Source organism: Papio anubis, chromosome 10, assembly GCF_008728515.1.
Source record: "Papio anubis isolate 15944 chromosome 10, Panubis1.0, whole genome shotgun sequence".
NCBI lineage: Eukaryota > Metazoa > Chordata > Mammalia > Primates > Cercopithecidae > Papio > Papio anubis.
Window position 1 is genome coordinate 55,689,751 of NC_044985.1, and position 27,198 is coordinate 55,716,948.

The following is a 27,198-nucleotide window of genomic DNA, read 5'->3' on the forward strand; positions in this document are numbered from 1 at the left end:
TGTGTGATATGATTCTTAAATAGTTACAATAAACCTCATTCTTAAATACTTATCATTCCTTCCACACTTTGCTTGTAAGATTTTACATCTGACACCTTTAAAACATTTCTTTAAGGTTATCCTGGTAATTTTATTTTTTCAACATGATTTTTCTTTTTTAACTTTCAGGTTCAGGGATACATGTGGAAGTTTGTTACATAGGTAAACTAGTGTCCCGGGGGTTTCTTATACAGATTATTTCAACATCCAGGTACTAAGCCTAGTATCCAATAGTTAATTTTTCTGCTCTTCTCCCAACCTCCACCTTCAAGTAGGCCCCAGTGTCTGTTGTTCCCTTCGTGTCCATGTGTTCTCATCATTTACTCCCACTTGTTAAGTAAGAACATACAGTATTTGGTTTTCTGTGCCTGTGTTAGTTTGCTAAGGACAATGGCTTCCAGCTGCATCCATGTCCTGGCAAAATACATGATCCTGTTCTTTTTTATGACTGCATAGTATTCTGTGGTGTGTATATACCACATTTTCTTTATCCAGTCTGTCACTGATGGACATTTAGGTTGATTCCATGTCTTTGCTATTGTGAATAGTGCTGCAGTGAATGTTTGCATGCATGTGTCTTTATGGTAGAATGATTGATATTCCTCTGAGTATATACCTAGTAATGGGATTGCTGGGTCAAATGGTAGTTCTGTTTTTAGCTCTTTGAGGAATTGCCACACTGCTTTCCACAGTGGTTGGACTAATTTATACTCCCACCAACAGTTTATAATATAGTGTTCCCTTTTCTCCACTACCTTGCCAGCATCTGTTATTTTTTGACTTTAATAACAGCCATTCTGACTGGTGTACGATGGTATCTCATTGTGGTTTTAATTTACATTTCTCTAATGATCAGTGGTGTTGGGCTTTTATTCATATGCTTCTTGGCTACATGTATGTCTTCTTTGAAAAGTGTCTGTCCATGTCTCTTTTTAATGGGGTTGTTTGGTTTTTTCCTTGTAAATTTGTTTAAGTTCTTACTGATTTTTCATAATAGGAAATGTTATTAGTATAGGTTTTATTTTGTTTTAAATAAAATCCTATTAACTGTTCTGGAAGGCAGTTAAGAGAAGGAAATCAAACTAGATACAGCCTAAAAGCTAAAATTTTGGCATCAAATATTATTTGAAGATAACTTAGAAGTTAGCATAAACATTCTATAAATAAAAATATAAGAAGATACAAATCAGTGTATAAAAATCCAATTTACACATCATTATTAAAATATATCTTGTGTAAAATGAAATGCCCATCTATTAGGATTTGCTGTAAGGTTACCAAGGTATTGAAATACAGCAAGAAAAAATAATGACAAACTGCTTAATATAGTTTTGTTTTTAATGAAGTCGGGTATAAATAGCTGGAAACAATCATTCAAAGTAAAAATTTATAATGTGTGCTAGTAAACCAGTTATTATATAACAAAAGCAGGATGTAAGTTGAAATTTGCTTTTAAAAATCTGATTTGATGGATGCTTGGGGCAAAATCCCAAGTTGGACAGGCATTGTCTTGTCCTTTGATCAATTTCCATCAGTAAAATCTGTCAGAGAAGTAAAGTAACTGGTAGCCTCTGGACACAAAATAGCTGTGACCAGTAGCATACCAACAGTACCACTATTCTCTTAAAATGAGGGAGCTATAAAAGTTTCAAACTGTCTCATCTTAGAAGCCTGTATACAGATAAAACTTGTTGACTTCTGAGAGATTATATCTGTGTACATAATTTGCTACAGATAAAATGAACTAGTTCAGTTAAAATCCTTTCTGAAATGAAAGCAATTTGTCTTTCATCTAAATTGGTTAATTTTTAATTTTGTTATCGACAGTTCACAATTGATACTTAAAGATGAGCTCTGAAGAAAGCATCAATACCATCTAAACCAATTATCTTTCAAGTTTTTTTTGTATAAAAAACAGAAAATGTGATGCTGATTTTCCTGTTCTTTTGTTTGTTTGTTTTGAGATGAAGTCTCTGCTGCCTAGGCTAGAATGCAGCTCACTGCAACCTCTGCCGCCCGGGTTCAAGTAATTCTCCTGCCTCAGCCTCCTAAATAGCTGGGATTACAGGCCTGAGCCACCACACCCAGCTAATTTTTGTATTTTTAGTAGAGACAGGGTTTCACCATGTTAGCCAGGCTGGTCTCGAACTGCTGACCTCAAAGTATCTGCCTTCCTTGGTCTCCCAAAGTGCTGGGATTACAGGCGTTGAGCCAACGTGCCCGGCTTCTTAATTTACTTTTTCCCTGTCCTCTACAAATTGCATTTTCTTTACATATATCTCCTTCTGAGCATCAGGTTTTTCATCTGTAAAACTGAGGTTGTACTAGAATCATCTCTAGGCTCACTCCTTCCCTGTTCTAGGTTCTGTGCTTGTCATTTTCATATCCTTTCTCCTTACCCTTATACTTTTATACTCAGATGTGGGTGTAGATGTGGTATATGTCTAAAATAAAACACTTTTCTAAGTCACACAAGGATATTCATAGTTTATATGTGACATAGTTTGTGTGAGAAGGAAGGGAAAAAGGACTGTGTCCCTGATTGTCTCCAAATTGCTGGGGGCCCAGTTTGTTGTACTAGAGCCTTGTCTAGGCTGAAAATCTATCAGAGCTGATCGACTGCCATCTTTGCCTACTAGAGAAGAGCTGGCAGCAAAGCTACCAAGGCCATATTTGATAATAAGATTAGAATCATACACCTTAGAGGTCAACTGATTTAATTCCTTAAATTAGTTCTTAAGTTATTTTTCTTAGAATTTAAAAGGCAGTTTAACCATTAAATACTGATTTAATAAAGTACTCATGATTTCTTCCAAATAAAATTATTTTTGCATTTGTATATCTCTGTGTATATACTTGGAACATAGTAGTATGTCTTTGTGCAGGTATATATTTGTATCTGTAAAATCATTGCCTGGGAAATTTAGTTAACTGAGTTAAAGGATAAGAATATGTCTATGGCTTCATTTCATAAACACGCCATATTTTGCAGAATCGTTAAAATACTACCTGATGTGAATGTATATGCAATTTTAACAGAATTTCAATGACGTGGGATGTTTGTTGTTTCCATAGATATAATATCTTATTTACATTTATTTTACTGGGAAGGTTGAATTGTGTGTGTGTGTGTAAAATCTTTTCCTTGATATGAATTATCTGTTTTTTTAAAAAATTATGTTTTGCAATCTACACTGTCAATTTATAAATGGACAATAAATCCAGAGGCCACACTACAAGTAAGTGGCAAAGCCAGGAATATACACTAGGCTCCTTACTTCTACTCCATCTCATCTTCCATCAAGTAGACCAGCCAAGTAAAGCATGCCAGCCCACTAGGCTGTTCCTAAGAGGGACTTTTAGAGGAGCAAGTATTAAGAAAAGTATGTTTGGCCAAGCACGGTGGCTAGTCCCTGTAATCCGAACACTTTAGGAGGCCAAAGTGGGAGACTGCTTCAGGCCAGTAGTTCAAGACTATCCTGGGCAACATAGCAAGCCCCCATCTACAAAAAATTTTAAAATTAGGCTTGGTAGTGCACACCCGTGGTGGTGCAAGCCAGGCTACTTGGGAGGCTGAGGTGGGAGGATCGCTTGAGCTTAGGAGTTCAAGGTTGCAGTTAGCTATGTTCACACCACTGTACGCCAGCCTGGGTGACAGAGCCAGACCCTGTCTCCTAAAAAAAAAAAAAAAAAAAAAAAGCAAGAAAGCTGGACTTGGTGTGTCACATGCCTATAGTCCCAGCTACTTGGGAGGCTGAGGCAGGAGGATGGCTTGAGCCCAGGAGTTCAAGACTAGCCTAAGCAACATAGTGAGACCCCATCTCTAAAAATAAGAAAAAAGTAAAAAAACACAGAAAACCTTAAGAGTATGTTTGATAGCAATGACTGAAATTATCAATGCCTCTTCAAGTATGGCCTGAAGTTACTCATTTTCTCTCAACATTTAATCTTCAACTTTTCTGTGTTCCCATATGCCTTTACATTTCTATTAAAAATATTTCATTCTTGTCTTGTGTGGTGGAAGTATACAGTGCATTTAGTTTACTCACTGAGTTGGGCAGAGCTGTGTTTACGTATATATGATATTTCAATAGGAAGTATGCATATGGAAATAAAAAGCAACAGGGCATACATTGAAAACTTCCTCACTGCATTCCTCCAGAAACAACCAGTTACCAATATCTTGTGTATCTTTCAGAGATACACAATAGCCTAAGGGATACACATGCATACACATGCATAAGGGAGCATGTTTGTATATATACTTTTTATATACCATATGTATATGTGATGACCCACGTTTTCTAACTGCTTTTTTACTTTTATTTTGGGGATTATTTGAGCTATCTTGTTTAATGGCAGCATGGTATTCCATTGTGTAGATATATCATAAGTTACTCTACCAGTAACATATTTATGTTGTTCCCAATATTTTCCTTTACAAACAATGCTGCAATGCCTACTGTATATGTGCTATGCATACATATACAAGTATACCAGTAGATGAAAGTCCTAGAAGTCGTGGACATTAGTCTAACCTCACTCTTAAAGTGACTCTACTACCTTTACAACAGTTAAAATTATCACCATAAACTAAGGTTGTGGGAACTTTATAATGTCCCAATTTGAATAAATTCTGTGCAAACAGGAGCATATTGGACTTCTCCAACCATCTCTTTCATGGCCAGAAATTTGAATTACCTTTTTTTGTTGTTGTTAGAGACAGGGTCTCGCTCTGTCACCCAGGCTGGAGTGCAGTGGCATGATCTCGGCTCACTGCATCCTCAGCCCCTCCAAGTAACTGGGACCACAGGCAAGTGCCACCACACCTGGCTAATTTTTATATATTTTTGTTGTTCTTGGTAGAGACAAGGTTTCACCATGTTGCCCAGGCTGGTCTCCAACTCCTGAGCTCAAGCGATCCACCCACCTCTGCCTCCCAAAATGTTGGGATTACAGGCGTGAGCCACTGTGCCTGGCCTTATCTTAAATGCACAATGATTTGAATGGTAGGCATATGCACCTTTCTGTTTATTCCTTTAGTCTTGGCTTAGCTCTTCTCAAACCTTTGCATCCTTACAAATCACTGTATTTCTGGGTGTCTCAGCTTCAGTCCTACTGACATTTTGGGCCAGATAATTTTTTCTTGTGTGAGGCTGACCTATGTATTGTGGGATGTTTAACAGCATCCCTGGCTTCTACCCACTAAAATGCCAGTAGTGCCACCCCCACCACTAGTTGTGACAACCAAATATGTTTCTAGATATGTCCTCTGGGGAACAAAATCATCCTTGGTTTAGAATCATTGTTCTCTGGGATTGAATATCCATCTACTTTAAGCACGATTTTTAAAAATTACGTAACATATACATAGTAAAAAAAAAATCAACGCAGTCATGGACTTTCTAAGTAAAAATAAAAAATTTAAAATTTATGAAAGTATTTGATGAGAAATAAACTACCCTCCCACACCGCCACCCAGTTCACTTGTTTACAATTATTTTTACCAGTTTCTCTTTTATCCCCCAGAATTATCAGTCTACAAACATCCATTTCTATTATAAACACAAATACTGATATACTACATGCAGTACTCTGAGTATCTTTTCCAGTTAATGCATATCTTTACCAGCACATGTTACTTCAGTTCTGAACACCTTAATTCTAAACAATGGTATAATATTCCATAGCTCGATGTCAATGTTTGACCCAATACTGTATTAAAGGACATTTAGGTTGTTTCCTATCTCCTACTACAAGCAATGCCGCAGCGAATAGCCTTTTGTATACACCATTTTATATATGTGGGAGTGTATATGTAGGATGAATAGTGATGGAATCTCTGAGTGAAAAGGTATGGACATTTTACATTTTGGTAGATTTTGCACATATTTGAGACAGAAGGAATTTTTTTTTTTTTTTGAGACGGAGTTTTGCTCTGTCTCCCAGGCTGAAGTGCAGTGGTGCGATCTCGGCTCACTGCAAGCTCTGCCTCCCGGGTTCACGCCATTCTGCTTCAGCCCCCTGAGTAGCTGGGACTACAGCTGTCCGCCACCACGCCTGGCTAATTTTTTGTATTTTTAGTAGAGGTGGGGTTTCACCATGTTAGCCAGGATGGTCTCTGTCTCCTGACCTCGTGATCTGCCCGCCTCGGCCTCCCAAAGTGCTGGGATTACAGGCGTGTGCCACAGCGCCCAGCCAACAGAAGGAAAATTACGGACACAATTGGTAAGGAATTTTGTTAATTTTCAGAGTTGTGATAATGGTACTGTCATTATGCAGGACAATGTCTTTATTCCTGAGAGTCATATGCCTTAGCATTTAGGAGCAAAAGGTCATGACATTTGTAGCTTACATTCAAATGGTCCAGAAAAATATGTTTGTGTATGTGGGGCATGTATGTGTGTGTATATATACACATACACATGTCTGTGTGTGTATGTGTATATATACATATAAAGCAAATGTGACAAAGTTCGTAAAAGTGTCGAATATAGGTGGAATTAAATACAGGTGTTCTCTGTATGGTTCTTTCAACCTGTATGACTGATTGATTGACCGACAAGGTCCTTGTCTGTTACCCAGGCTGGATTGCAGAAGTGCAATCTTGGCTCACTGCAATCTCCACCTCCTGGGCTCAAACGATCCTCCCACCTCAGCCTCCCAAATACCTGGGACCACAGGCGCACACCACAATGCCCAGCTAGTTTTATATATATATATATATATACACACACACACACACACACACATATAAATATATATATATATTTGGGGGGGTGGGGGAGGTATAGACGGGGTTTCGCCATGTTGCTCAGGCTAGTCTCGAACTCCTGGGCTCAAGCGATCAGCCTGCCTAGGCCTCCCAAAGTACCGGAATTACAGGCATGAGCCACTCTGCCTGACCTGCTGTATCTTTTTAAGTGTTTAAAATAAAAACTGGGTAAGAAAAGACATATCACATGAAAGAACAGTATGAAAAAAGGAAAAAGCGAGTAGGAAACAGCTCTGAGAAATTAAAAATGATTGCTCTAACTCAAGCAGCAGAAAGACTGAGATATAAAGTTGAGGGAATTTCCCAGAATATCAAAAAGAGAGACAGAAAATATGAGAAAAAAAGATAAAACAGAGGATCAATGTGGGAAATTCAATAACCAATAATTTTCCTTTCAGAGAGGAAAAGCAAACAGAACATAACCAAAGGAAGAGGATAATTCCTCAAAGTTGAAGAAATGAATCTTCAGACTATTATAAGAGCTCCCTGAAGTTTGAGCAGCATTGCTAACATTTACTGAGCACTTTCTATTGTTGGCTAAGCACTTGCATGAGTTATCTCAATTCTCATTAACAACCCTTTGAGGTACTTTGTATCCTCAACTGAGGCCTAGGAAGGTTACCTTGACCAAGGTCACACAGCAAGTAAGTGGCAGAGCTGGAAATTTGGCCCATGCAATATGACTCACTTAGATTCTCAACCACTGTACCGCTACCACTTAGCTAAAAAGATCAACTCACAGGCCAAATTATTAAGTTCAGAATCCACAGCATAAAATTAAGATCCTAAATGCTTTCATAAGGGAAAACGCAGACAACCTGGGGGAGGAAGGGGGGATTCAGCATTACAGTTTATCAGTCATACTGCATGTTGAAAGATAACGGAACAATATCTTCAAAGCAGTGATGCTGAATTGTTTTTTGTTTGTTTCTTTGTTTATTTGTTTTTGACACGGAGTCTTGTTCTGTCACCCAGGCTGGAGTGCAGTGGTGCGATCTCAGCTCACTATAACCTCAGCCTCCCCGGGTACAAGCGATTCTCCTGCCTCAGCCTCCAGAGTAGCTGGGACTACAAGCCCAGGCCACCATGCCTGGCTAATTTTTGTATTTTCAGTAGAGATGGGATTTTGCCATGTTGGCCAGGCTGGTCTTGAACTCGTAACCTCAGATGATCCACCCACCTCAGCCTACCAAAGTGCTGGGATTACAGGCATGAGCCACTGCACCTGACCTATTGCTTTTCATTGTAAACCTTGTTATAATTGTATGGTTATTTTTTCACTATATATGTCTTTGATATAAAAATCTGTTTAATATTACTACAGGTATATTGTTCTGCCACTGAAGCTCCATATTATTGTCAAATAAAACTGTAAATCCAGGAAATTTTTAAAATAAAAGTTTACCTGAAGCAACCAAATGGCACCTTTAAACAATGGAACTGTGCTCCACCTGACTCCGACCAGGCAGAATTCACCAAAAGATAGTGAAAGTTTTCTTAGGAAAAAAAAGAGCAATACTCAATTCTTTTCTTTGGAAACTGATTCTCAAAGGAATCATAATTTACCATGTACTTTACTTGGTAAAAGACGAATCTGGAAAAAATCTGTTATCAAAGCAAATTGTCTCCATCTTTGATACACTGGTTTTATAAGTCACCAAAGCTCTGAAAAACATACTTCATAATTTTTTGGGCTTCCCATTAACTCAGTGGATAAATGTAATGCAATAAAAGTATAATATCATTTATGAATATCTGCTGAGCTCTTGTGTGTAAGATGCTGCAAGAAGTGCTGTATTAATGTAAAAAATTGTTTTTAAAAACCTCCAGTGTTAAAATATATACAGGCTTGAAATGGAATAAATCTTCTATAACCTCCCTGGGTCTCACTGTCTTTATCTTAAAATCAGAAGGGGTAGGGTTAGAGTTGGATTAGGTGATCTTGAAGCCATTTCTAGTTCTTCAACCATATCCTCGCTCCTCCATCTTAATAAAAGACTAGTTGGAACATGTGCTTTAGACTCTCAGTTCACCTGGACAGCTCGTTACATGTTTAATTAATAATTTTGGCAGGTGAATCTGTGCGGAAGTCTTGGGCTGGATGTGTGTGTTTGCCCGGCTCTCTGAATCCCCTTTTGTGAAGGCCGTGGGGCTACCACAGAGAGGCTTGTTTGCTGTCTGCTCCTAGAGCAGCTGCCGCTTTCTTCCTTTATCCTTCATCAAGCAAAAGAAAATGCAGTGATGTAGAATGCACTCCAGACAGGTTATTCTCTGGGTTAAAGTGGATGGGGTGAGCACAGAGGAGCTCGGTTCAATGGGAAGAGAGGTCGTGGCAGCATCTGCCCTCTTATTTCAACAGTTTCAGTCTTGAATATAGAATGTGTTCAGAGAGAGGCGAGCGAAGAAGTTAAAAAATGCACTACTGCTTAGTTTCTCAGCCAGTTTGGGGAGTGGAGGTGGAGAGTGGGAGGGCAGAAAGGGACATACAGCTAGTTTTCTCTTTCTATTATTAAATCCCTTCTCATTTCATGATCTCCACTTCAGAGATTCTTATAGCAGTCTCTTTTGTGTAACTGCTAACTGACTAAAGAACACTATTTCATACTTATATGCAGGAAATGGCAAAATTACAAATATTTTCATCCTCTGATATTAATGATCAAACTGCTTTCCATAGGCACTGGCCTCACACAGTCCTACAGGACCAAATATTTTAAATCAAAACCACTAAGAACGTAACAGCAAACACAGAACCATAAATATAGCAAAAGTGTAAACAAAAATGGAAAAATATGAGAAGATAACCAATATCACCACTTCATGAGGGAAAGGGAAAAAAGCCACAGGAAAATAAGTAATTTTACAAGAGAGGGAAAAATAAAAGAAAGAAGAGAAACAGGTGCGGAGCGAAGGCAAAAGGAAGAGAGAGAATGCACAGTAGACTGCAATAAAGACATGAATATTATTGTGCATTCCTATGCTTTCGTGTGTGACTTGCCTAGTCTGCTGTCTTTTATTCTATATACCTATGTGACTGGTTGTGATAAAAATGGGTATCTTCCTTAGAAAGTCCAGCAAATAGTGTCAGGCACAGTGGCTCATGCCTGTAATCCCAGCACTTTGGAAGGCTAAGGTGGCAGCATCGCTTGAGCCCAGGAGTTTGAGACTAGCCTAGGCAACACAGTGAGACCCAGTCTCTACAAAAAATAGAAAAATTAGCCGGGTGTGGTGGTGTGTGCCTGTAGTTCCAGCTACTCAGGAGGCTGAGACAGGAGGATCACTTGACCACGGGAGGTTGAGACTGCAGTGAGCCAGGATCATGCCACCACACTGTCTCACATATGGCATTACTTTTCCTTGCAAAACATGAAATATTTACACATTTTCTCTAACAGTACCCTTAGATTACTCAGTAATATATTCATGATTGTTTCAAATGATTGGTATAGGAAACATGACATTCTGCCAGCAAGTTAGTTGAGAGTGCCCTAGAAACTGTCTGCCTGAACCTATAATCCTTCAAACATAGACCCTAACTTTAGAGGGGCCCAATCAGCTACTAAGACAGATCTTTGTTGTACATGCAGTTTATGTTTATGCAGGACTCCTAGTTCCTGAAAAGAATGTTCATTTGACTTAAAATATGTAAACACGTAGCATACCAACATATTAAAATTAGAGAAGCTAGAGGACAAGACTGGAGATTCTTCTCCAACCACAGAGTTGCTAAGAATTGATCGTGAAATCAAATCAAAAGGCTAACTTTACGGATTCAGATGGCAAAATGAAGAGGCAGGGTCAGGAAGGGAGAATGAGGCACCTGGGTCTAGATGACAACTGCGCTGAAGCTGTGTGGTCCCAGGGTACCAGTTTCCCCCAGCAGTCACATTATATCAGTTAATCTTACAATGTGTTCATATAAAACAGCTTTTTACTACAGCTATGTAAGCACCTTGGCTCCTATTTCACGGTCTGTGTTTTCTTTCTCTTTCCTTCTGTCCTTCCCTCCTTCCCTCCTTCCTTCCTTCCTTTCTTCCTTCCCTCCTTTCTTTTTTTTTTTTTTTTGACAGAGTCTCGCTCTGTCACCCAGGCTGGAGTGCAGTGGCGTGATCTCGGCCCACTGCAACCTCCGCCTCCCGGGTTTAAGCAATTCTCCCTGCCTCAGTCTCCCAAATAGCTAGGATTACAGGTGCCCGCCCCACGCCTGGCTAATTTTTGCATCTTTAGTAGAGATGGGGTTTTGCCGTGTTGACCAGGCTGATCTTGAACTCCTGACCTCAGGTGATCAGCCCACCTTGGCCTCCCAAAGTGCTGGGATTATAGGCGTGAGCCACTACTCCCGGCCTGTGTTTTCAAATATATTATAGTAATCCTAATATATATATATATAAATATATATATATAAATATAAATGAATCTAAACTTGTGAGACAAATTACAAGATGATGTTATTTACTGTAAGACAAACATTTTAAAAAAATTATTTACTTCATGTCACATAATCCCTTAGAGCATTTAAAAATGCAAATATTCAATTAAAAATTCAATACATACATTACAGAACCTGCATAATTTAAATTTTATTACAAACTATATACAACTTTAGAAAAACTCATGGTATAAGTCTATAATATCATTAATTTCAAGAAGGAGGAAGGAAAAATGGGCTTTTCAAAAATATGCATATCGGAATTTATTTGATTTATACATTTTATAAATAAAAAGATTTTAAAAGAAGTGAATAAGACATGGTCTTTTGAAAATCAAGGTAAAGACCTATAAATAATAATCACAATTAATAAAAATATTTTAACATTCAAGAATGAATTTTTGGACATAAACTGAAGGTATTACGTTATCCTTTATTTCTTAAACCCTGGTTTTGAAAATTTATTCAACTTTTTTTTTTTGAGACAGAGTCTTGCTCTGTCGCCCAGGCTACAGTACAGTGGCACAATCAGCTCACTGCAGCCTCAAACTCATGGGCTCCAGCGTGCCTCCTGCCTCAGCCTCCCAAGTAGCTGGGATTATATGCATGTGCCACCACATCTAGCTAGTTTTTAAATTTTTTGTAGAGATGGGGTCTCACTGTGTTGCCCAGCTGGATCTCCAACTCCTGGGCTCAAGCTATCCTCCTGCCTTGGCTTCCCAAAGTGTTGGAATTACAGGTGTGAGCCACTGCATCCGGCCGAACTATTCGATTTTTTATTCAAGAATCCCAAGTACATAATCTGACTAATGGTGAGAATTCAAATCAGTGAAGTGCCATAATATAATTAACCTTCATTTCACAGATAGGAGCATGGACAGAAATGGAGTAGAGAAGTGACTCAGTAGTGGTTACTCATCTAAATAAAAGCACTCTAATGCTCAAGATCACAGAATGTTAAAATTGCAAGGGATCCTAGATATCAGTGATCCAGCCCTTTACCTTGTTGGTCACTATGTATATATCCGCCCCCCCCCGCCTTTTTTTTTTTTTGAGAGAGTCTTCCTCTGTGGCCCAGGCTGGAGTGCAGCGGCGGGATCTCGGCTCACTGCAAACTCTGCCTCCCAGGTTCAAGTGATTCTCCCGCCTTAGCCTCTGAGTAGCTGGGATTACAGGTGTGCGCCACCATGCCTGGCTAATTTTTGTATTTTTAGTAGATACAGGTTTCACCATGTTGCCCAAGCTGGTCTCCAACTCCTGGCCTCAAGTGATCTGCCTGCCTCTGCCTCCCAAAGTGCTGGGATTACAGGCATGAGCCACCAAACCTGGCCTATATCCTATAAATTGATGGCTTTGGCAGACATGTGCTGGCAGCTTTTAACCCTTCTACTGTGAGAAGGATGTGTAGGAGAGAAGCCAGATCCAGGGTCAGTGGATGAGCTATCACCTGTGCAAGTTCATATTTGCTTCATTTCTAGCTCATCCCAGATATATACATTCCATGCTGAACTTATTGAGGATTTCCTCACTGGATTCCACTACTGCTGGTGCCAACTGGGTCCTCATAGTGTTTCCTTTTCCTTCTAGTTGTAGGGGAATAAAGCATTCCTTTATTTTCCAAGGGTTGGCTGAGTTAAATCACATGAACATGTGTTCTATTTCAAATGTGTTTGAAACTGGGCTTGATGCCTTAAGGAATTTTGCTAGGGACATCTAGATTTCTTTTTTCTGCACACTTCTTAAGACTCTGCGGCCAGCTAACTCTCAGGCTCCTTTGCTGCACTCAGATTGCTGGCTTCAGTTATACAGAGGAAAGACTTGCCACATTCAAAAATGCTTTCCCTGGAATTGAAATGAGTTTGCGAAAGGTAGGGCTTGAAGTAACCCATAGGATTACATTTTATTCTCAGTCTTGTACATCTTATTTACCTTGTTGGAAAGCATTATTTCTCTTTATCTTTCAAGGTGACCCAAAAGCATCCAAAACCAGGTTTCCAAGAATTATAGCCTGTGTCCTCTAATGAAATGCCAACATTCACTCTCTTTAAAAGTAAAAATATCAAGATTATGTAGTCATTAAAAAGAATAAGTTTGAACTAAGTGTTCTAAGATTTGATGTCTATGATGAGTGGAATGGAAAAAGCAAGTCATAACAGTAAGTATATGATTCTATTTAAAATACTTACATTTGCCTGTGTGTAAAAGGCAAAGATCTGGATTGAGCACACGGTGGTTAACTGGGGAGTGGGACTGTGGTGTGTACAGAGGGCGAGGAAGGGGCTTGCACTTGTTCCTTAACTCATTTCTGAATTGTTCTGAATTGTGTAGATTATTCACTGAGTTAGTAGTGCTTAAAAATTAATTAGAAGACATCACACACATTCACCGAGAATCCTTATCAATCTTTACTGCATTTAAAGTCTGGAAACGGTTACATTCTCAGTTTGACTGGTTTCATGCAGTGTTCAATTGCTTCACCTGACATTCCTCGGGTATCAGGTTCTGTGCCGGGCACGGAGGCTACTAAGATGAATAACACCTGGTCCATGACAGGATGGCATCTACCCCAGAACACAAGTAAGAGAGACAGTGAATTTGGTAAAAATGGGCACCGTCATCAGTAGGCATACATCAGCTCCCTCATTTGATTCACAATTGGCCTTCTGCAGGCTTCATCTCTTGGCAATGCAATTGGCAGGCGTCATCCTTTTATACTTAAACTCCAAATTTAGGATTAAGACTCTAGTTATTACTGCCAAGTACAGAAGGCGTCCTTGGGGAAAGAGAAGTCTCCTGAGCATACCCACTGGGGTACCTAGAATAGATTTTGCAGCGACACACAGATCCTGTGTTGTCTGGAGTCTCTGCTGAGTAATGTAGATTCTGGGACAGCAAAAGGGAAGCTGGTGACTTTGAACCAAATTTTACCTTTCAACTGAATCCAGGGGAATAATTTGCAACAGAGTGGCAGATGATACAAAGTGCTATGTTGAACACTAGATTGTGCTTTATTTTTTCCGCCCAACTTCACGTTTCCATGCACCACAATGTTGATGCTATAAATATTGGATGCCACGCTTACCTGACAGGCTTCTTCCATCCCACCTGGGCGCGGGGGCTCAGAGCGAGCGCGAGAGCCGCGGCTGGAGCCCGCCTCTCGCGGCTGGAGAGGACTCAGCCGGCCGCGGGTTCTCCTGCTTGCCCGGGTGCCCTAGTCGCTTCCCCGCCAGGGCTCCCGCAGTCAGCCCCACGCGCGCACGCGCGCTCACCTCGGGCGGCCTAGACGCCTCAGGGCTTCGGCAGAGATGCGACTGGCCAGCTCCGGCTGGCAGGGCGGTGAGCGAGTGCTCGCGGCCACGTGACCGACGCCAACATGGCGGCGCCCAGCGGCGTCCACCTGCTCGGCCGCAGAGGTAAGTGCGTGGAGGACAATCCTGTGAGGGTTCACACGGTTGTTCACTCGGTACGCACCCGGGTCCAAAGGGATGCACACCCGCGCTGAGACTTCTCGGCGCACACGACTGTACTTTCAGTCTTTACAGACACACGCAGACACACACGATGACACATTCACACACCCCAGGAACACACGCAAAAATTTGTTCACTGATCACCCGCCTAGACCACGTCACCACGTGGCATCTATTCGCAATTACTCCTTGAGATTTGCGGGCCATCGTCTGAAGTTTTTTTTCCCAACTTCGGTTGTATCATTAGTGTAACAAACATTTATTCTGTATGCCGAACGAAGAAACCTATGGTAATTCTGAAATGCATCTGGACACCCGATTTCCTTCCCTAGAGCTTATGTAGACATGCCTTTTGGGGACTTGCAAAATGTGATTGTTTTCTTCCAGTGACTTAAAGTTAAGAAGATAAGAAAAGATGTCTGGGTAGTTCTAAGTAGGTTTTATCCTGCGTGAGTGTTGAGATTTTAGTAAATATACAAATGCCTTTGCAGCAGAATTGGGGAAATCTTTGGTGGATTTGAACTAGGTTCTGAATCTTTGTTGGAAAGAACTGGAAAGTTTTTTCAAGGACGGGGAAAGAGGAAAACTCATGCTTTGAGGAGCTACTTAAGTGTCAGGCATGTAGGAACAGTTTTGTGAGGTAAATATTATTTTCATAGTAATAGCTACTGTTTATTAAGTGCCTTTTAAGTACACGATACTGTGTTAAACGCCTTACATATGCTTGCTTCCTTTTAAAGCTCAATGAGTGAGACCCTGGGAGGTCGAGAGACTGCAGTGAACGGTGATCTTACCACTGCACTCCAGACTTGGCAACAGAGCCAGACCCTGTCTCAAAAACAAAAACAAAAACCCTGTGAGTTAGGAATTATTTTCTCTTTGCAGAAGGGAAAAGTGAGGCTAGAGAGGTTAAGTAACATGACTAAGGTCACACAAATGGTAAGAGGCAGAATGTTCATTTGAACATGATTCTAATTTTTTTTTTTTTAAACTCATTTCTCTGTACTGCATGACATGGTCATGTGTCATGACTTTACACACAGAAGTCTGTGTGTAAAGTTCAGCAGAGACAGTACAGGATGAGTGTGTGCAAGAAGTGAAGAGAGCCCGGGCACGGTGGCTCACGCCTGTAATCCCAGCTGAGGCGGGTGGATCACTTGAGGTCAGGAGTTCAAGACCAGCCTGACCAACATGGTGAAACCCCATCTCTACTAGTATACAAAATTAGCTGCGCATGGTGGCGCATGCCTGTAATCCCAGCTACTTGGGAGACTGAGATAGGAGAATCGCTTTAACCCAGGACGTGGAGGTTGCAGTGATCCGAGATCGCATCACTGCACTCCAGCCTGGGCAATAGCGAGACTGTCTCAGAAAAAAATAAAATAAAATAAAAATAATAAAAAATAAGAAGTGAAGAGGAAGATATTTTTAGAGAGGAAGAAGGTTGGTAATGGAATAGACTTCAGTGTTAGTGGAGATGAGAAAGGAGCCACAGGAATATTGGAGGGAGAGATGTGTATGGGAAAGGTGATGTAGTGAGCATTTTGGACTGGTTGCATGGAGGAATGGAGATGAGCATGAGAGTGTAGCCTTGTGAAAAGACAGCCAATTTATATCTCTTAAGATCTGGGCTCCAGGCCTGGCAAGGTGGCTAATGTCTGTAATATTACCCAGCACTTTGAGAGGCCAAGGTGGGCAGATGACTTGAGGCCAGGAGTTCAAGACCAGCCTGGCCAACATGGTGAAACCCTGTCTCTATTAAAAATACAAAAATTAGCTGGACTTGGTGGCGCATGCTCATAATCCCAGCTACTTGGGAGGTGGAGGTGGGAGGATCACTTGAACCCAGGAGGGGGAAGTTGTAGTAAGCCGGAAAAAAAAAAAATCTGGGTTCTAGTCCAGACTTTCTTTACTAATTAAGTTACTTTTCTGTTTCTTCTTTTCATAAGAAATCATGGCCTTCAGACTTCATTTTTGTGTGCTTCTGGTAATGGTGAGAAGGATCTGAGTAGATAATCAATGTAGAGGAGGAGCCAAAAACCAAAAAACAAAAACCTGAAAACATACATAGGTGTATATATATACACCTATGCATGTATAAACATATTCTTGTATGTACGTATATATGTATTAGGTTGGTACAAAAGTAATTGCAGTTTTAGAATCACTTAATGACAAAAACTGCAATTACTTTGCACCAGCTTTATATATAACATCTCTTTGCAGATTACAGAAATAGCATTAATCTTTTCTTTCTTTTTGATCACTTGTGATTTTGACAAATGGTGGTTTAGACAATCTTGAGAAAAGATATATGGAAGTCAGGCCAAGTTACTGGTTCCTATAATCCATCCCACTGTATCCCAAAGTGTTGCAACAACCAAGAAGTGGATCCTCTGATTAGAGGAGAGAAGGAAAGTGTGTCATCAGGAAGCTGTTTTAATGATGGGAAAGGGCCCTTTTTTGGACTATCCATAGCTAGTTTTAAATTGCAGAGAGGTTTTCCTGCTACCTGATCCCCACCCCCAATAATTGAAAATGAAGGGTAAATTCACGAAGACTCCTCTCTGCACTCTCTTCCTCCCTTTCACCCATCTAGATTGATATAAAGCAATCCATTACAAGTCTTCGTGTACCAGGATTTATCATCAGCATCTACGAGCATCATTTCTTCTTGAAATATAGGAAGACTTTTTTTTAACCTTTTAAAAAGGGCATGAGGTTTCTCTTGTGATGCCTCAACTCATTGTGGCTTTGGTCACAGTATACCCTGTAAACAGTAGTTACCTAGCTCCTCTCACCATTTCTACTCCTTACTAGATTATTAATTGTTGTTGGACAGGAGCTTTGTCTTATGTATCTTTCTGTCTTTAGAAGCACAGTACCTGGCTCAAAGTTAAACTCATTAAAAGCATACTGAATTGAGAGGCTGTTAAGACTTGTTCTCTTCCATCATGGTCTAACGAGGGAGGGGTAGAAACTTTGAGTAGTGACATTGGAAAGAGGAAAAGACAGATCAGCCTTCTGGAACCAAGAGAGAAGGTAACAAGGGCCTTTAAGGGACTAAAATACTCCCAAGTACTAGCACTGGCAGGAAATCCCTTACTCAGAGTACAGAATCCCTACCCTGGGGCCCCAGGAACTCACTCCCAGCCCTCACTTCACTGGAATCCCTGGTCTAGCTCAGGCCACTAAGTAAGATCCCAGTGAGTATGAAAAGGAATAAGGAAATCTCACCTTGAATTGTAATAATCCACATGTGTCAAGGGCGGGACCAAGTAGAGGTAATTGGATCATGGGGATAGTTTCCCCCATTCTGTTCTTGTGAAAATGAGTGAGTCTCAGGAGATCTGATGGTTTTATAAGCATCTGGCATTTTCTCCTGCTTGCACTCATTCTGTCTCCTGCCACCCTGTGAAGAGGTGCCTTCTGCCATGATTATACATTTCCTGAGGCCTCCCGAGCCATGCGGAACTGTGAGTCAATTAAACCTCTTTTCTTTATAAATTACCCATTCTCAGGTATTTCTTCATAGCAGTGTAAGAACAGACTAATACAGCAAGTAAGAGGGCATATTTTCTTTCTTTCTTTTCTTTTTTTTTAATTTGAGACAGAGTCTCGCCCTGTAGCCCAGGGTGGAGTGCAGTGGTGTGATCTTGGCTCACTGCAACCTCTGCCTCTCAGGTTCAAGCGATTCTCCTGCTTCAGCCTCCCGAGTAGCTGGGACCACAGGTGCCCACCACCACGCCTGGCTAATTTTTGTATTTTTAAGTAGACACAGGGTTTTGCCATGTTGGCCAGGCTGGTATCTCTCAAACTTCTGACTTCAGGTGATTCACCTGCCTCAGCCTCCCAAAGTGCTAGGATTACAGGCATGAACCACTGCACCTGGCCATTTACTTATTTTTAATAAATATATTTTAAAAAGTACTTTTGTTCACTTGTGACTGTAAGGCCCTAGACTCTTCCAACTGAGAATTTTGTTACCTTAGTGGTTTTTTTCAAAAATGTAATATCCAGGCAGGGGAGGGGGAATTTTGTTACCTTAGTGGTTTTTTCAAAAATGTAATATCCAGGCAGGAGGGGCTATTATACACCATGAGTTGGCACTTTAAACGTTTGCTATTAACTGCCCTGAGATCCTTGGCTATCTTGTATAGCTTCTGCAGGGAAAATGTCTGCTCAGTTTTGCTGCTTCAATTTTTTTAATTGAGACGGAGTCTCTGCTCTGTCGCCCAGGCTGGGAATGCAGGGTTTGATCTTGGCTTACCGCAACCTCTGCTGCCCAAATTCAAGTGGATTCTCCTGCCTCTAGTCTCTGAGGTAACTCGGGCCACCATGCCAGGCTAATTTTTGTATTTTAGTAGAGACGGGGATTTTGCCGCGGTTGGCTGTTGGTCTCAACTGCTGACCTCTGGTGATGAATTCCGCCTCAGCCTCCCAAAGTGCTGCTGGGATGACAGGTACAGTCCCTGCCCAGCCTCTTCAAACCAACTTATAATTAAACTTTGGGATGCAATTCATGGGTGATTGGAAAAATGCTAATATTCCTAAGTTTAGTTTCCTATTACTCACTACATTCTGTTGACAACCAGAGAATGGAAATGGAGTTTTGCCATATGACATCTTTTAACAAATACATTCCAATTGTATTATAATGTACATGTTACTACACAGATTAAGAAATAATTTCATAAGAAATCCATGCTCTAAAAGTCCTATGCTCCTAAATCCATACATACTTGTGTGTGTTTTCTCTATTTGAAATTTCAGCTTAGCTTCCTTCCTTCCTTCCCTTCCTTCCTTTTTTCCAGGGTCTTGCTCTGTCACGCAGGCTGGAGCACACAGTGGCACACCCACAGCTCACTACAGCCTCAACTTCCTCTGAGCTCCTCAACCAGTCCTCCCACCTCAACCTCCTGAGTGGCTAGGGCGACACCGGCCACACCCAGCTAATTTTTGTTTTTCCATAAAGACAGGTTATCATGCTGCCCAGGCTGTGAAACAGCTTTCTTTTCTTATTTATTTTATGTTTTGTTTCAGTAGTTTTTGGGGTACAAGTAGTTTTTCATTACATTGATGAATACTTTAGGAGGTGAATTCTGGAGATTTTAGTGCACCCATCACCCAAGCAATGTACACTGTACCGACATGTTGTCTTTTTCCCTCACCCCCGTGTCCCTAGAGTTCCTACTATATCAGCCTGTAAGTTTTGCACCTCATAGCATAGCTCCTACTCTATGTAAGTGAGGAACATACAGTATTTGGTTTCTTTTCCTTCACTTAGAATAATGGCCTGGAGGCTGTGGAGCTCAAGCCATCCAGCACTTTTGGGAGGCCCCAGACGGCGATCGGCTGGGCAAGGCTCAGAGAATGGCATCTCATCCTGAAGCTAACATGGTGAAACCTCGCTCTCTACTAAAAATACAAAACTAAATGGGTGGTGGCGGGAGTGCCAGTCCCAGCATTGGAGCTGAGGCAGGAGACGATGCAGCTGGGAGGCGTGGAGCTTGCAGTGAGCTGATCACACATCTCAGCCTGGGCGACAGAGGCCAGACCGCCTCCCCGGGAAAGAATAATGGCCTCCAGTTCCATCCAAGTTGCTATAAAGATATTGTTTTTCCCTTTGTACGAAATGAGTAGTATCTCTATAGTGTCTTTTTTGAGACAGAGTCTCTCTGTCACCCAGGCTGGAGTGCAGTGGCACAATCTCGGCTCACTGCAACCTCCATCTCCCGGGTTCAAGCCATCTCCTCCTGCCTCAGCCTCTGAGTAGCTGGGACTATAGGCACCCGCCACCACACCTGACTAATTTTTGTATTTTTTGTAGAGGCAGGATTTCACCATGTTGGCCAGGCTGGTCTCAAACTCCTGACCTCAAATTATCCACCCACTTTGGCCTCCCAAAGTGCTGGGATTACAGGCATGAGCCACCGTGAATACCACATTTTATTTATCTACTCATTGGTTGATGTGAAACAGCTTTCTGTATTACAAATAGTTCCTGTCTTCTGTTGAAATTAAGAAATTTCAATGTATACTGCAGGGCATATAGACCCTCAGTGATGAATGCTCATTGAAAGTAAGAAATTTCAATGTATACTACAGGGCATATAGACCCTCAGTGATGAATGCTTTGCAGTCATTAAAAAAAAAAGATATTGACCTGCATTTGTTGGTATGGAATGATGTCCACAAAATACATTATTTGGGAAAAGCAAGTTGTAAAACAATATAAGATACTCACATTTTGTAAATAAAGTATCAATATTTCTGTGTGTGTATACATGTGTCTAAGTTCATATAACATGTATACACACAGAGTATGACATACAACTAGATATTTATAGTTTCTATTTTTTTTTTTTTTAGACAGAGTCTCGCTCTCACTCAGGCTGGAGTGCAGTGGCGCGATCTCGGCTCACTGCAAGCTCCCCCTCCCGGGTTCATGCCATTCTTCTGCCTCAGCCTCCCGAGTAGCTGGGACTACAGGTGCCCACCAACACGCCCAGTTAGTTTTTTGTATTTTTAGTAGAGATGGGGTCTCACTGTGTTAGCCAGAGTGGTCTCGATCTTCTGACCTCATGATCCGCCCGCCTTGGCCTCCCAAAGTGCTGGGATTACAGGTGTGAGCCACCATGCCTGGCCAATATTTATAGTTTCCATGAAATACCCACTTTCCTCAAGCATTAGAAATCCATGAAAATCAGTGTGGATGCTACATATCTTAGGGAACTTGGCAAAGATGGGAGAAGTATTACGTGTATGCAGAGCTTCATTTGAACAACATCTTGTTTTATAGCTGAAACAGCTTGTTCTTGTGGAGATTGAATTTTCTTTTTAAGCTTTTGAACATGGAGACAGTTAAACATAATGCAAAAGTAGAGAGAACAGTACAATGAACTCCCACGTAGCCATCATCTGGTTACAGTAGTCATCAACCTATGGCCACTATTGTTACATCTATACCCCCAGCCACTTTGCCTCCCCACAGCTGGATTATTTTGAAGCACATTCCAGCTATATTATTTCATCTGTAGATTTTTTACCATGTATCTCTAAAAGATAGGGAGCCTTTTTTTTCTTCTTATGTTGTACATATCAGTTCTAGAATTTGCATTATAATTTCCATTTCTCTGTTGAGATTTCCCACCTGTTTACTCATTATGTTCATCTTTTCCCTTAAGTACTTGAACATACATATTTATAACAGCTTTTTAAAAGGCTGTTAATTCTATTATTGGGTCCCCTCAGAGTCTGTTTCTGTTTTATTGACTGCTTTTTTTTTTTTCCTTTTGGTTGTACATTATATTTTCCTGCTTCTTTCCATGTCATGTAATTTTTTTTTTTTTTTTAGAGAAGGGCCTTGTTCTGTCACCCAGGCTGGAGTGCAGTGGCACAATCATAGCTCACTGCAACCTCAAACTCCTGGGCTCAAGTGATCCTCCTACCTCAGCCTGCCAAGTAGCTGAGACTATAGGCACACACCACCATGTCTGGCTAATCATGTAATATTTAGTTTTATAAGTGACATGACAGATAATATCTTGGTGGAGATTATGTTGTTTTTCTTTAGCATATGTTTTAAAGAACCGCCAGGCAGTTTGTTAAATCTAAACAGAGTTTTGATTCTTCATCTTCTGTTAGGAGTTTTGATTCTTCATCCTCTGTTAGGATGGATCTATTTGTGTTTTGCTGTTGGTTCTGGGGGGTGGCTGAGGCCAGTGTGGGCTCATGTGTTGTATTGTTTTCTTTTAAGTTTCATGGTCCTGCATTGCCTGATATCCAGTGCCAAGATATAGTTGCTTCACATGTTTTGTCTAATTGCTTAAGACAGGTGGGAATTCTAATACCAGTTATGCTGAAATGGATGGAAAAGGAGATAGATAGATAGATAGATAGATAGATAGATAGATAGATAGATAGATATTTTTTTGAAACAGAGTCTCTGTCGCCCAGGCTGGAGAGCAGTGGCTCATTCTCAGCTTACTGCAACCTTCTCCTGGGTTCAAACAGTTCTCCTGCCTCAGCCTCCTGTGTAGCTGAGATTACAGGCACGTGCCACGACGCCTGTCTAATTTTTGTATTTTTAGTAGAGACAAGGTTTCGCCATGTTGGCCAGGCTGGTCTCCAACTCCTGATCTCAAGTGATCCGCCTGCCTCGGCCTCCCAAAGTGCTGGGGTTACAGGCATGAGCCACCACACCCAGCCGGATATTAATTTTTTTTAAATCTATAAGTTTACTTTCCATTTTTTTTTTTGAAAATTATTTATTGAAGCAACTGGTTAGTCTGTTGTTTCTGTGGAGCTTTGCATTTTCTGGATTTTGCTGATTGTAATATATTCCACAGGGCTTGTTGAAGATGTTCCTCTATAAAATGGTAATTAGATCCAAGGCCTGACTTAAGTTAGACATTTTTTGTTACAAGTACTTCATAGTGGTGTTGCTGGAGACATTGTGGCCTGGAGACATTGGAGACATTAGTGGCCATTGGCGATCATTACCTGGCTCATTAGGAGTTTACATATGACAATATTTTAATTACTCCTTCTTTATTTATCAGCTAGAAAACATCTGCAAAGAGAAACTTTCTCATCAAGTATTTCATTACCCTGACAGGCCCTGTCCCAGCAAGGAAAGTTAAATGGTTTGTTCTCTTTATTTATCAGTTTTAAAAATACCATAGTCGCCCGCTTATCCAATGGGGGTATGTTCCCAGACCCCTAGTGGATGTCTGAAGCCACAGATGGTACTGAACCCTGCACTATGCTGTACTATGCTTTTTCCTATACACACATTTCTGTGCTAAGATTTAATTTATAAATTAGGCAGAGTATGAAATTAACAACAATCACTAAAACTATACTGTAATAAAAGTTAGGTGAATGTGGCCTTTCTCTGAAAATATCTTTTTGCACTGTGCTCACCCCTCTTTTTAATGATGATGTGAGATGACAAAATGCTTACGTGATGAAATGAAGTGAGGTGAATGAGAAGGCATTGTGATGTAGTTTTAGACTGCATGTTTGAAGGAGACTCATCTGTTGAAGGAGAATCATCTGCTTCAGGTGATCCTGGATCACTAAGCCATGACATGGATGTCAGAAGCAGAGGATGTGGATGACTAATGGGTCAGTAGTGTGCAGGGTGTGGACCTGCTGACAAAAAGGGCAGAATGGAGTGGGCCAGTGTGAAATTTCATCACACTGTGCAGAACAGTGTGCAATTTAAAAACTTGTGAATTGTTTATTTCTGGAATTTTCTATTTAATATTTTCAGACCTTGATTGACCTTGGATAACTGAAACTCTTATCTAACAGGAGACTACCATAACAGGTTTATCCTCCAAAAGTGACCAATGAGTTTTTGTTTAGGGTCACTATATGGGCTAATTTTTTTAAAATATGGGTTTATTTTTAATTGTGTATCTACTTTAATTTTCTGAAAGTATATGAAATGTCATGGAGTGTTGAAATGAAATTGTGAGGCAGGATTGCAAGATTCAAGATAGAAGAGCTATTGACAGAAGTAGCATTTCTAAAATATGAAATTTAAGAAATTCTTACTATACCTTAATGTTAGAGTGGAAGATTGTAGGGTCAGAGGATTGAACATCCTCCTGAGCTTGTTGCAAATTGGTTCTCAGGGTATTGGGCATTCGCATTATAACAAGATGCTCATTTCTTCATATAGTGAAATATCAAACCTTGTGCTTAGAATACATAGAACTATGCTTCTTAACATCCCAGAGTGATTGTGTATAGGAAGATGAGGCAACTAGTAAAGATCTGGTTTTGAATCTTCTCCCTACAAATTATTATCACATAAGTTTAAAAAGTAACTTAAATTTCCACTTTACTTTGCCATGAACCTAAAACTGCTCTAAAAAAAAAAAAGTGTATTTTAGAAAAAGTTAATTAAGATGACCTGTGAAAACACCTAGCACAAGAAATGTCTTTTTCCTTTTAGCAGATGTGCCTTTTATGCCCCTGTCTCTGTACTCTATTGATTGAAGCAATCACAAGGTAGCCCAGATTCAAGGGAGAAGACATAGACCCATACATGCAAAATTTTGCATATATTTTTGTGTCTGTACTCCCCCTTTGAATATCAAAATTCTTTTTTTTTTTTGGAAACGGAGTCTTGCTCTGTGGCCCAGGCTGGAGTGCAGTGGCATGATCACGGGTCACTGCAACCTCCGCCTCCCGGGCTCTGAGGCTCACAAAGTGCTGGGATTACAGGCATAAGCCACCATGCCCAGCTAATTTTTGTCTTTTTAGTAGAGAAAGGGGCCGGGCGTGGTGGCTCATTCCTGTAATCCCAGCATTTTGGGAGGCCAAAGTGGGCAGATCACGAGATCAGTAGTTCGAGACCAGCCTGGACAACATGGTGAAACCCTGCCTCTACTAAAAATACAAAAATTAGCCGGATATGGTGGCGGGTGCCTGTAGTCCCAGCTACTCTGGAGGCTGAGGCAGGAGAACTGCTTGAACCTGCGAGGCGGAGGTTGCAGTGAGCCGAGATCGCGCCACTGCACTCCAGCCTGGGCAACACAGAGAGACTCCATCTCAAAAAAAAAAAAAAAGAGAAGTAGAGATCGGCGTTTCACCAAGCTGACCAGGCTGGTCTTGAACTCCTGACCTCAGGTGATCCGCCTGCCTTGGCCTCCCAGAGTGCTGGGATTATAGGCATGAGCCACTGCCCCTGACCTCAAAATCTTTTTGATACTTCTCTCATCAAGCGGTGGAGTCTTTGTCCCTTCCCCTCAAATCTAGACTGTCCTATGACAGCTTCAACCAAAAGAGTATGGGGGAGGTTATGCTGTAGGACTCAAGGCTGTCATAAAGCAGGGTACAGCTTCTGCCTTGTTCACGGGAACCCTCCTGCTCAGAGCATGAGCTGCCTTATGAGAGACCCAAGTACCCTGGGACTGCCATGCCTGGAGGAAGCCAAGTCGCTTGCAGAGGCTGTGTGAAAGTACTTCAGTCAGTAGTCCCAGGCTTTGACTCATCCCATCCCAGGCACCAGACACATGAGTGAATGAGCCTTCACATGGTTCCAGCCCCCAGCCACTGAGTCACCCCCAGCCTTCAAGTCTTCTTGACTAAGGCCTCAGATGCCATATAGCCTTAGACATTTATTTCTGAATTTTTGATCCATGTAATCCATGAGCATAATAAAATGGTTGGATTTTTTTTTTTTTTTTTTTTTTGAGATGGAGTCTTGCTCTGTCGCCCAGGCTGGAGTGCAATGGCTTGATCTTAGCTCACCACAAGCTCCGCCTCCTGGGTTCACACCATTCTCCTGCCTCAGCCCCCAAGTAGCGGGACTATAGGCGCCTGCCACCACGCCTGGCTAATTTTTTTTATTTTTTAGTAGAAACGGGGTTTCACCGTGTTAGCCAGGATGGTCTTAATCTCCTGACCTCGTGATTCGCCCGCCTCGGCCTCCCAAAGTGCTGGGATTATAGGCGTGACCGTACCTGGCCTGGTTGGATTTTTTTAACACTCTTAAATTTGGGGTAATTTGTTACACAGCAATAGAAACTGGAGCAGTCTATAATCTCTAATAGCTAGTAACAATTATTTCTCAGTGGAAAGTTGAAAGAACCACTTGTAGGGAGTACCTGTAGGCAGGAACAAAATGTCTGCCCCAAATCCAGAGTTACCACACACAGCAAAGTATTCCTTGTTACCAGATATTTATTATTTATTCGTAGTCTAGATGAGGTTTACCAATCAGGAGTCATTTTTATTATAAGTGATATTGTTTCATATCACAGCTGACGTTCTCTTTTTACCAGGTTTCCAGGGGGAAGTGAGCTATAAGGTTAACCCAAGGTCAGATTTGCCCATAGAGAGGTGTCCATTGAGAAAAGCCAGGTAGCAATATTAATACTGGGCAGAATAGAATTTAGGACAAAAAGCATCAAACAGAACAAAGAAGTTCATGGACTTTTTCTGTATCCACATTCACTGTCTGCTTAATGATCTCATCAGTCTGGTGACTCTAAACAACAAACATTAAGCTGTTGACTCCCATATTTATGCCCCAGCCAAGACCTTCCTCCTAAATCCTAGACTCGTACATCCAACTGCCTACTGAACATTTCCACTCGATGTCTTAATAGACATCTCAAAATTAACATGTCCAAAATTCTAAAACTGGACTTCCAATCTCTCCCCTCCCTCCAAAATTTGCTCCACTCCAGATATTCTCACCTTAGTTTTAAGTCTGTCCTGTCAGTTTCTCAGACCATAGACCTTCAAATCACCCTCAATTCCTTTCTTTCTCTCACTCTATATTTAATCTGTCAAGAAATCTTATTGGATCTACCTTTAAGATATACCCAGAATTCAAGCATTTTCTGTCACCCAACTGTCACCACCTGATTTAAGCCACTATCCTATCTGGAGTAGATTACTGCAGACCTTACTACTGGCCTCCCTGTTTCCACCCCTGCCCTCTGCACTTGATTTGCAAC

General features: G+C 41.0%; 1 protein-coding gene and 1 long non-coding RNA gene across 3 annotated transcripts in view; one reads left to right on the top strand and one right to left on the bottom strand.

Moving 5' to 3' along the window:
- Window positions 1-13,624: 13,624 nt before the first annotated feature.
- Window positions 13,625-14,439, bottom strand: LOC110740891. The gene is made up of 2 exons (XR_002516147.2): window positions 14,326-14,439; window positions 13,625-13,804 (listed from the first exon to the last, which is right to left on the bottom strand). It is a non-coding gene; the product is annotated as an uncharacterized LOC110740891 (long non-coding RNA).
- A 104-nt stretch (window positions 14,440-14,543) lies between these two features.
- Window positions 14,544-27,198, top strand: part of METAP1D (methionyl aminopeptidase type 1D, mitochondrial) — a 91,596-nt gene continuing 78,941 nt past the window's right edge. The window contains exon 1 of one of the 2 annotated variants that reach the window (XM_003907610.4): window positions 14,544-14,656. In XM_003907610.4, the coding sequence (XP_003907659.1) occupies window positions 14,617-14,656 (40 nt within the window). In that variant the 5' untranslated portion in view covers window positions 14,544-14,616. Of the gene's footprint in view, window positions 14,657-22,997; window positions 23,846-27,198 lie in introns of those variants that run through there. The other variant, XM_017946659.3, reaches the window with a different exon arrangement.